General features: G+C 57.2%; 1 protein-coding gene across 1 annotated transcript; it reads right to left on the bottom strand.

The window, feature by feature from the left end:
* Window positions 1–5,626: 5,626 nt before the first annotated feature.
* On the bottom strand, window positions 5,627–9,881 carry MSX1 (msh homeobox 1). The gene is made up of 2 exons (XM_010975354.3): window positions 9,179–9,881; window positions 5,627–6,814 (listed from the first exon to the last, which is right to left on the bottom strand). Exons 1-2 carry the CDS (start codon window positions 9,645–9,647, stop codon window positions 6,372–6,374), a joined length of 912 nt encoding a protein of 303 aa, XP_010973656.3. The 5' UTR covers window positions 9,648–9,881; the 3' UTR covers window positions 5,627–6,371.
* Between the last annotated feature and the right edge of the window lie 517 nt (window positions 9,882–10,398).

The following is a 10,398-nucleotide window of genomic DNA, read 5'->3' as shown; positions in this document are numbered from 1 at the left end:
TACAGCCCTGCGCGACTGCAAAACCCGCTTCCCATTGGTGGGGGAGGAGGCAGCCCCTGCGGTCCCAAAGCAACTTGTTGGGGTCCAGCCACCGACTGGCGCCGCCCTGGTGCCACAGTTTTCTCATCTGTAAAATGGGAAACAAAGGGCGCCGTGGCGGGGCTGCTGCCCGGACCCACTCATAGCCAAGGCCGATCATGCCGTCTGCTCCCATTCAGGCCCCGCCCTAATCAAGAACCGGTCGTTGAATCAGCTTTCACTGCCTGAGAAGACTGGACTTTGCTGCATCCCGCCGCGCTGCTCTAGGCCCAGGCAGATTCCGTAGGCTCAGAAAGGAGCATTAACTTGAACTTGCTAGAATTCACCATCCAGAAAAGCATAAATCTGGATTCCAGACCCCATGTCTGAGTCGTCTTTTCAGCCCCGGCTCTTTTGGAGTCTCTGGGAAAGTACACACACACACACACACCCTTTTGAAATTCATCTCTTTTAAGTACTCATCATGAAGGGTAATTCCTGCCAGTACCAAGCATCTCACAAGCATGTCATTTCGTTTTATACCCATAATAACACAAAGAAATTGTAGCCACATCCCACACTTTATATATAGAGAAAATAAGGCTCAGAGAGGTTAAGTAACTTGCCCAAGTTCACACAGCTAATAAGTACCCAAACGGGGATTCCTAAGACTACACAGCCTGACTCCAGAGATAAGCTCTTTGCTTCTAGAAACACCACCTTCTCATCTGGGGAGAGGGGAACGAGGGTGTCTGCATGGACATCCCAGATCTTGGGACCGGGTTCAGCCCAACTCCAACAAGGCGTCGGATCTGATTCCTGGGAAGGCATTTCGAGACTCTCTGAGGAGGCTGAAGGCGGTTGTGTGAGACGGCGTGTTGGGGGGAGAGGTTCCCCAGGAGGAACCCCAGCAGGAGAAAGAAGAGCTGAGGTCACCGCGGTGTTCTTGGAAAGGAGTTCCCAGCGTTCCCGTGGGTGACTGGCTGCTTCGCTGTAAAAGCTTTGCGCCGTGGAATTGACCCCACGCGCACGCGCGCTGGGCATTCGCCCCCCCACCCCCTGTCCTTCGCTGATCTCCCCGCGCCCGCGCCCGCTGTGTTCTGAACTATGCGTCTCACTGCTGTGTTGAACCGCGCGACCCAGTCTCCAAGTGGCTTCTCTGGGCCTCTGCCTGAAGTCTCTTTCTGAAGGCTGGAAGCCTCCCAGTATATCATTTCTCAGGGCTTATCTCCCCCAAACCCCCAATCAATGTCTATCTCTGGGTCTCCACCACTCCCCTCCGGGCAAGATTATGCGTGAATGTCAGTGGCACCCGGTCCAAAGTGGCAAAACCCCTTGTAGGGAAGTTGAAGGGTGGCCTTGAGGTGTATGTGTGCCTCTGTGAACTGGGGCTGTGTATTGGGATGCGTGTGTGTTGATTGTGGGTGTTGGGCGTGTGCTGTGTGGTTGGGTATGTGTGTTGGTTTGTGTGTGCAGGGTGCGCAGCATGTGTTAGCTGTGTGTGGTTTGGCGTCTGTGTGGGTTGCATGAGTGTGCGTTGCATTGCATGTGTTTGGGAAGCGCAGTTTGGGTATGTGTATTTGTCGGCTGGATGTGTATGGTTGGTGATGTGTGCTGGTTTTGTGTGTGTGCGTGTGTAGTGACTGCTGGTTGTAACGCGCTTTGCATGTGTCAGTTTTATGTGTGTTAGATGTATGTTAGTTGTGGTGTATGTTAGTGTGTTGTGTATGCGTTGGTGATGTGTTGGTGCGCGCGCGCGCTCAGACGCTCTCCAGAGCGGAGGGAGCCAAGTCCAGCGTCCAGCACCGGCGCTGCAACCGGCAGGGGCTGTGGGCCCGCGGGGCCGCGGGAGGGCGCTGCTGAGGAGGCAGGCCAGTGGGATGAGAGGGTCGCCGTAGGCCTGGAGCGGGGGTGCTGTGCGCGGCGGCAGTGGGAGCCGAGTGGAGCGGAAGGAAATCCGAGCGTCTGGGACGGGCACACTGGGGTGCTCTGGTGAATGGACACGGGGGTAGTCGAGGTGCTTCCCCCTGCGGCCGGCGGCGGGGTCGGGGGAGTGGCCCGGCCCGGCCGCGGTGTGAGCGGCTGGGAGGGCGGAGACGGAGCCGCGGAGGCCGCACGGCCCCGGGGGCTCGGCCAGGCCGGCGCCAGCCGCCAAGTTGAAAGGCGGCCGCGGCCTCTCCTCGCTGCTTCCCACTGCGCCCCCAGGGCTCCAGGCGGGGCGCAGGCCTGGGCCCGGCCGGCCTCACCTCCGCGCCTTGGGTCACTAGGGGGCATCGGTCGTTGCGCGGCCAGGGCCAGCCTCACAGCGGTAGGATTCGCACTCACGGCTCCCGCCTCGTGCCTCGTGAGTAAGTGTCTTCACTGGGCCTCCCGAGCGAGCTGGGCATTCAGCCCCGCGGTCAGCGAGGGGAGAAACGAACCCTAGAACAAGGCGCCCTTAGTGTGAGCTCTCCAGCCCCACCCCAGCTTCGCAGGTCCCCGACCGGCCGGTCCCGCCGACCTGCACCCAGAGCTAGGAGCGCCCCTGGCCCCCTGCCGCCTGGTCATCTCAGTCCTCCGCGGGCTTCCACACCACGGACTTTGGTGTCGCCCCTGAGGTCAGAAGCTGAGTTCTCCAGATTGAGACTTCCATCTCCTCCCCAACAAAACGAAAACGCCTTCACAGTGTGCAGGGCAGGTGAGATGACTCTCTTGTTCCCCAAGGAACAGCACTTGCTTGTGGTCAGGGCTGGAAGGAGTTAAATTCGTAGCGCTAGGGCCCAAGTTCTGAGCGGCCCGTTTTCCAGTCCCAAAGAGCGGGTCGGGCAAGAAGTGACCCTCAACGAGTGAGAGCTGGGCAGTACGGGAAAGCGTGGATCCCCAAGTGGAATCTGTGTTCGAATCTCCGCTCCCCTAACTGGCTGTGTGACCTTGGGAAAACCACGTAACCTCTCTGGACCGCAATGCTCTCTCATAAAAAATCTCCTAGAGTTCTTGGGGAGCGCGGGGGAGGTGTCGTGTGCCGGCACTCCAGCTCACAGTAGGCTGCGTTAAGCGCCGGCTCCTCCTCCATCAAAACCTCCCAGCGAGGTAGGTGGCTACTCTGCGCGATTGATCCGACGTTTCCTGCCAGGGAAGGAAATTGATCCGTAAAGGATCAGACCCGGGAACCCCTGCCCATTCTGCCCTCGTGTGATAAACAAGCAGCTGCGTTCCAAGGACTAGGCTGGACGAGAAGCAGTACCCCAGCCCCTCCTCGAATTCCTGCTGGACCCAGCTGAATCTGGCTCAGGGTCCTCACCCCACAGCAGCGCGCCGCCCTGACTCAGCAAACATTTATTGAGCACCTTATGTGTGCATGCCTGGTAGAGGGAGGGAATTCAGAAACAAAAAAGGGAGCAAAGAAAGGGCTGGACGAAAAGAAACAGAATGGGGAAACCAGGAGACAGAGAAGTGGAAGGAGATCCGGACCCAAGGCGGGCAGAAGGGCTGGGGCGCGCGCAGAGACGGGCACGGGCGGGGGTCTCAGGGCGGCGGCGAGTTCCAAACCGGTGGGGGAAGGGGACGCGCCTGCCTCGCCTGCAGCTACCGCCTTGCTGGAGCCGCGGCGCGTCTGCCGAGCGCGAGCCGTTGCTCATTACTGCAATTATGTTGCTCTAAGTTTGCTTCGACCCTAAATTGCCAAGTTTCAAGGAGCCAGGAGGCCCTAGAGGCCCGGCCGGAGGAGACACCCGATCCTGCCCCGCCATTCCCTTATCCCGCACACGTGGAAAAGACTCCAGTGTTGCCGACGCACCGTGAGCTGAGAAAATTCAGATCCACCCGGTATTCCCTGGGCTACCTCCTGCGCGGGGGCTCCTTGACACTTGACCAAAATCCTGGGGGCAGGGGAAGGATTCTCAGGCCCATTTCGCAGATGAGAAAACTGAGGAATGGAGAGACTGAGGGATCTTCCCTACCCAAAGTCAGTCAGTCAGGAAGTGGCAGGGCTGGAATGAACCACCTGGGCTTGTCTGACTTCAAGTTCACTACCACCCTCAGGATAGAAGAGTCGCTAAGGGTGTTCCAGAAAGGAACCCAGAAGATCTGAGGAAGCCAGGGTCACTAGACTTGCTGAGTTTATAGAAGAGGGAAATCCTTTCCGTGTCTGCAAGAAACAGTGATGTACCTCGGCCTTCAAGCGCCTGTAAAGGGCTGAGTAGGCCGATGAGTCTGAGACATTTTCAGGTGGGACACCCCTCTTTTGGGGATGAAGAGGCCCAACTCGGGTTCTGGCCGTGCCTGTGTTAGCGCAGAAGCCAAGGACTCCCCTAGACTATCTAGTGCAGCAGAACTGCACTCCGAGGCAAGCTTGCTTTCTTTTCTTAGGGAGGGTAGTTGTGACAAGTTCAGACTGCGGCCCCAGCCTTCTGGACAGAACCTTTGGCAGAGCTGCCGCGGCTGCAGGATCTGACACCCAGGGTACCCCGGAACTTGCCTGGCGCCAGCTGAGAGCCCGCCTAGAGTGCGTGGGCGCAACCCTTTGCTGTCCTGCAATTCCTAGGCTGACCTCCCACCCCTGGAGATAAAAACCCCCGCAGGGCGCCCCAGACTCGGTTTCCCGGTTGTGTGAGACAGTCTCCGTCTGTGGAGAAGTCCATCCTCCATAAGTCTAACGCCAAGTACTTCGGGTTTTGCTGTAGGGTTCCTTGGTCTGCTGTAGGCTGTTCGTTGCAAAGACTCACTGCAAAGGCTTCCAGGAGCTGCCCTGCGTGGGGTTGGGGAGCGCGGGACAGAGGTGTGGGGAGAGGGCGCAGATCTGGTGAAAATTAAGCCAGGGCCCCCAAATCGAAAGGGAACTGAGCAGCGCCTGGAACATAGTAGGCTTTATTTACTAGAGGTCATTTTCTGTGGTCAACATCCTTGCGCAATTGCCCCCAGAAGGCTAAACTTGGCACTTGTTCAAATATATTCTGCTAGCCTACATTTAACCTACTATATAAAAGAAAAACCAAGTTTGTAGGCAGGGATCCTGCAAAGGACACACCAAAGCGGGAAGTGTATGGTCAACCCTGGGTTTTCAGTGAAGTGTTTTGTTTTGTTTTGTTTTGTTTTTTAAGGGGTTGTAATAAGGAGTGTGAAGGCGGTCACATTCTGGCAGCTCAAAATTAGTTCCACAAACCGCGTGTACACAGGCAGCAGTGATTTAGAGAAGCAAACCAGGGCCTCTCCATCCCCCACCTGGCCTCCTGTGGGAAAAACAGGTTTGTGGGGGTGGGAATTGTCTGGATTAGCTGTCTGCAGTCATCAAACCATTTGGGTGATTCGCTTTGTTTTCATAGACAGGTTAAAAGGGGAGAAAAAAGAAAGAGTCGGTTATGGGTCGCCTGAGCAAGTGTCGATTTCAGCTTAAAGTGAATTGGAAAATTGAGCCTAATTATCCTAGGTAATTGCTTCAATTCTCCACTTGACTTTGCTAATGCAGATCTGTCCTGGGGTATGTTCAAAAAGACAGCCCCCTCTGTCCCTGAATATCTTGTCACCTTTGAAAAGTTGCTGGCGTCAAACTACCATCAAACTGAAAGGCAATTGTATATGTGATGAGACGGCAAGAAGTAAAATTAAAAGACTAAATCAGTAAGATCATTTCTTGTAGCTTAAAATTAATTTATTTAACAAATATAGCTATAATATAAATGATAATAAAATTTCAAATATACAGTATATTACAACAATCCCTTCCAAAGGGAATCTTGAGAGCCACCCAAATGTACTGTTAAATAGAAACAGAATTTTTCGTTTTTATTTTACAATTTTTTTTTCCGGTACTGGTGAGAGAGAGGTCCCTTCTACCTACCTTTGTCGCGCATCTCTGCATCCCTCCCCCCCAAAAGCAAATGTCCTGCTGTTACAGTTCCTAAGTTTTCCAATGGAAGGACCCAGGATCCAGGCATGTTCTTCTCTTTCTCTCTGACTGTTCTCATTTTCAAAATCTTCCAACACGAATTTTTCTGTGCTTTTCCTGCCTAGTGTCACGACAGGAGGCAACAATGCAGGAGACCTGGCCTCTAGTTCTGGTCCAACCACGAACTCTGCTGGGGACTGAGGATCCATTTCTCAACCTCTCTGGCCTCAGTTTCCCCATCTATAACACAAGGGGGTAGATCTAGATTCTGGAAGAGCTTTATGGGACCCTTCTAGCCATTCGGGGGAGGGGATCAGACTTCAGAGAGTGAACTCAGGGAGCAACAGAGGAAAAATCGGAGCAGTGTGGGGTTTAAAGGGAAGCAGCCAGGTGGTGCCGAACAGGGAGCGCCTGGGGAAGGCTCCTGCTGTTTGCTGAAGCCCAGCGCTGGAGGAATCGGCGGGCACCCAGTAGGCGACCCCAGGCATCTCTATGTCAGGTGGTACATGCTGTAGCCTACGTGGGCTGTGTAGAGTCCCACGGGCGCCACGGGCAGCGCAGCGCGCTGGAAGGGGCCGGAGGCGCCGTAGAGTGAGGCTCCTGCTGCGGCCGCGACGGCCGCAGGGCCGCCGAGTGGGAAGGAGAGGCCGAAGGCCGCGGGGGGCAGCATGGGTTTGGCGGCCATCTTCAGCTTTTCCAGCTCTGCCTCCTGCAGTCTCTTGGCCTTGGCCCGGCGGTTCTGAAACCAGATCTTCACCTGCGTTTCGGTGAGGCTGAGCGAGCTGGAGAACTCGGCGCGCTCGGCGATGGACAGGTACTGCTTCTGGCGGAACTTGCGCTCCAGCGCCAGCAGCTGTGCGGTGGTGAAGGGCGTCCTCGGCTTGCGGTTGGTCTTGTGCTTGCGCAGGGTGCAGGCCGGGGGGCTCAGCCGCCCTAGGGGGCCGAGAGAGAGAAACGCAGGGGGTTAAGGATCGGCGCAGGAGACTAAGCCGTCCATAAAGGGGTAATAATAGCCAATGACAACACCCGCTATTCGTTTTCCATCGAGCACCGTTCGAGGCACTTGGAAAATATTTTTTTCCAATTGCCACCGCAACCCTGCAGGGTAGACGTTTTTGCCTACCTTTTGCAAATGAGGAAACTAAGATTCCAGGGGAAACATATCATGTTCAAGGCCCGAAACAACTGAGAAAGGGTGGAACAGCTCTTAGGAAAGCCTTTCACAGTGGGGCCTTCTCCCACCGCCACGTCACATGGGATGGTGGATGCTAATAGAACAATGAAACAGGCAGAAAGAGGCCCTGCACCCAGCCCAAGATCACAGTTTTATGCGTTGGCTAAACATTTATTTATCTTTGCTCACCAAGTGCTCAGCACTGAGCTAGGCCGTTTTGTGGCCTAGAATCGAGATCTCAAAATTCCACTCTTTCCCTCGGAACAGCGCTTTCCTACAGGGTTCTAAGCGCAGTCCCGGCAGAGCCAAGTTGGTGCAACCCCGGATGTCACGAACGAGGCACTATGGACAAGCCTCAAATATAAAAAGTACCATGGTTTGGGGAGACGCTTCATTTTAACAAGGTGGCTTCTTCTGATTGTTTCTATTGTCTCCTGGGTCTCTCCCACCCCGAGCGCCTGGGCCCTCTGGTCACATTCACATGTATGTGGGGAGCGGGGACAGAGGGGTGTGCAATGGCTTCTCCACCTGGACCTCAGTCCACAGAGATCAACACCGCTGGTGGCGAGCTGTCTTTTTCTTACGGCGTCACAATACACCTCAAGGATAGGTTGTGTGCGAGCACCCCCCGCAGAGGGCTCACGCAGATCCAGGACGGGGTCCAAGGGGCGAGTCAACCCCTGCCACACCCAGCGGCTGCGGCCAGTTAAAATCAAAACGTTGAACAAATTATTCCCGGGACAACAGAGACCGCGTCGACTTTGGGGTCGGAACCTGGGCCCTAAAAAAATTCCCAAGTCCTGGAGAGGATGCCTTGCTTATGCAGCAGCTTCCCTCGGGAGAGAAATGAAGTCAAATTGAGAATGTTTCACTATGCGGGTTTTGCCTAATTATGCATTTTTGGACGCTTAAAAAAAAAAAAGATCTTTGGGCCCTCAGGCCGCCAGGATGTGAGTCAAGCAAAATCTCGTGTTAACATCCCCCCTTTTTCCCAGCTCGAGGCCATTGAGAGTCCGGGAAGCAGTTGGCCCCCGACTCGCTTTCCGCCCGGCCACCCGAGGGGCGGGCGCCGAGGGAAACGTCACTCCCATCGGCAGCAACAGCCCAGCGCTGGGCCACCTTCTCCTGCAATTAGGCCCAGGGAGGGGCCGGCCTTTCAAAGACGTTTAAACCCCAGATAAAAATCATTCCTCAGCATCACGCCATTGAATTCGGGTTGCTATTATGCCGCACAAAATAATCGGAGGAAACGAGGAAAACTTGGGAATTTCCCGTGCTCCTGAAATATCTCCGAGCGTGTTCACTGGGCAGAGAAGCCAGGGGGCCTCGAGGCCTCGGAACGACCCTGAAGGCTCCTTTCGAGGCTGGAGTCCGCTTCAATGGCCCAATCCTAGACATTTGGGAGCTCCTGACCATATTGGAGGGGGCGCCTCCCACTAATGGACTTGATGCCCCGCCCCCTCCACTGGAACCCGAGCGCCCCCCTCCAATGATCCATCCACCCTAGCACCCAGTATCTACCTGAAACAACATGAAGGCGGAGGTGGGGTGGGGTGGGGGATGGGGGGTGGTGGTAATTTGCAAGAGCTTCAGACCCTCTGTTCAAAGAAATACTGTATGGAGGGCCTGGTTGGGGGAGGAGAAATGGGAAGGGGCGTTAGGGGCTTCTACTACGAGAAAGTGAAACTTGCGCGCTGCAAAGATGCCCTCACCACTCGAACCCGCCCGTTGGGGTAACGGCGAAGTAAGGGGGCTTAGGGTGTGACAAAGAAGCCAGAACTCCTAGGGTCGTTTGGTGGAGGCAGGAGGAGACGGTGCCCAGACACCCGTGTCCTACAAGTGAACTCCTACCTGCAGGGTCACCCGGCCAAGGTAAGAAGCCTGCGAAAGTGGACCTGAGAGCTGGGCCTCAGCCAGGCCTCGAACCCTCTTCCTAGGTGGGAGTGGGGAAAGTCAGAAACCCCTGGCCTCCCCGCCAACCCATCTGCGGCAACGGCTCCAGGTACCCGGCTGCAGGTACGCAGACACCAGAGACAAGCAGGCGCCGGCGCTCGGCCTGGGGCCCTCGGGTCCCACAACCCCGCCTGGCCCCCTCCCCCGCCACCTGAGTTCTGGCTACTCACTGGCCGGAGGCGGGGAGAAGCGGGGGTTCTGCATCCACGGGGTCCTCTCGGGCTTCTCGGGGCTCTCAGCTTTGACGAGGGCATCGTCTGGCAGCTTGAGGAGTCCTCCCACCGAGAAATGGCCGAGCGGTCGCGGCGAGGACGGCGCGTCTGGGGCGCCCAACGACCCAGGCCGGGCGCCCAGGGGCTGCGCGGAGCCGCCCGCCGCCTGTGAGCCCTCGGAGGCCGCCAGGACGCTGTCCTTGGCCCCGGGCTTCCTGTGATCGGCCATGAGCGCCTCCACGCTGAAGGGCAGAAGCGAAGGAGACACTTTGGGTTTGACCCCCTCCTCGTCTGCGCCCATGGCGGCTGCCGTGGCCGAGGTGGTGCTGGGGGTCTGGCCCCCGCCGCTCCCCGCCGGCTTGCCGAAGGCGGAGTCCTCCACTTTGACACCGAGTGGCAAAGAAGTCATGTCAGCAGCCGGGGCCATGCAGAGCCGGGTCCCCCCTCCAGCCGCAGCTCGGGCCAGCCGCCGGGCATGAGCTTCGGACGGGTTGGGAGCGCGGCCGGCCTCTGGGAGCGCCCGGGGCCCTGGCCGGGCGGGCCTTCCCGCGCGCGCCTCCTGCCCCTCCCCAGAAGGCCAGCTCTGGCGCTCCGGGCCTGGTTCTCCGCTGGCGCCGCGGCGCAGGCCGAGTTCCCGGGCGCACTAGCCGGCTCCGGGTCGGGCAGCCGCTCCCCAGAGAACTTGTTAATAAGGCGAAGCCAGCGCGGCGGCGGCCAATCAGCGCGCGAGGGGGCGGGACCGGCGCGATCCATTGGGCCCCGCTCCTGCGGACTTGCCCCGAGGCGCCCTGGGCCTGGGGGCGCGCAGGGCAGGGCCCGGCCCGCGGAGGGCAGAGGAGGGGAGGGGGCGCGCGAGAAACTTTCCTCCGAGCTAAAGCCCTGGCCGCCTCTCTCCGTGTGGGTCGCCCTGGGTCTCTATTTTTCTGTGTCTTGGATTCTCTCTCGCTCCTTTTCCTCTGCTCTCCCCTCTCCAACCCTTCCCTTATCGCCCCTCTTCCCCACCCCTCCCTTTTCCCTCTACTTTCCTGTTTCTCTCTCTTATCGCTCCTCTTACCTTTCTCTTTAGTCAGTTGCTGTCCGTTTCTCCCTAGTGAATAGTAGAGGATAGTTTGCCTACCACGATAATTCGAATTGAGGCCATTTCTTACATATTCCTTTTTATAGTTTAAAAAACCTGC

This window comes from Camelus dromedarius, chromosome 1, assembly GCF_036321535.1.
Source record: "Camelus dromedarius isolate mCamDro1 chromosome 1, mCamDro1.pat, whole genome shotgun sequence".
NCBI lineage: Eukaryota > Metazoa > Chordata > Mammalia > Artiodactyla > Camelidae > Camelus > Camelus dromedarius.
The sequence above is the reverse complement of the archived record's forward strand: the minus strand, read 5'-3'. Positions and strand labels throughout refer to the sequence as shown.

What these genes read in the sequence shown, in the direction of transcription:
- MSX1 (XM_010975354.3), bottom strand. Translation starts at nt 9,647, where the DNA reads ATGGCCCCGGCTGCTGACATGACTTCTTTGCCACTCGGTGTCAAAGTG. An exon ending in CTTCTCCCCGCCTCCGGCCA is followed by an intron (nt 6,815 to 9,178) that starts GTGAGTAGCCAG and finishes TCGGCCCCCTAG; the next exon opens with GGCGGCTGAGCCCCCCGGCC.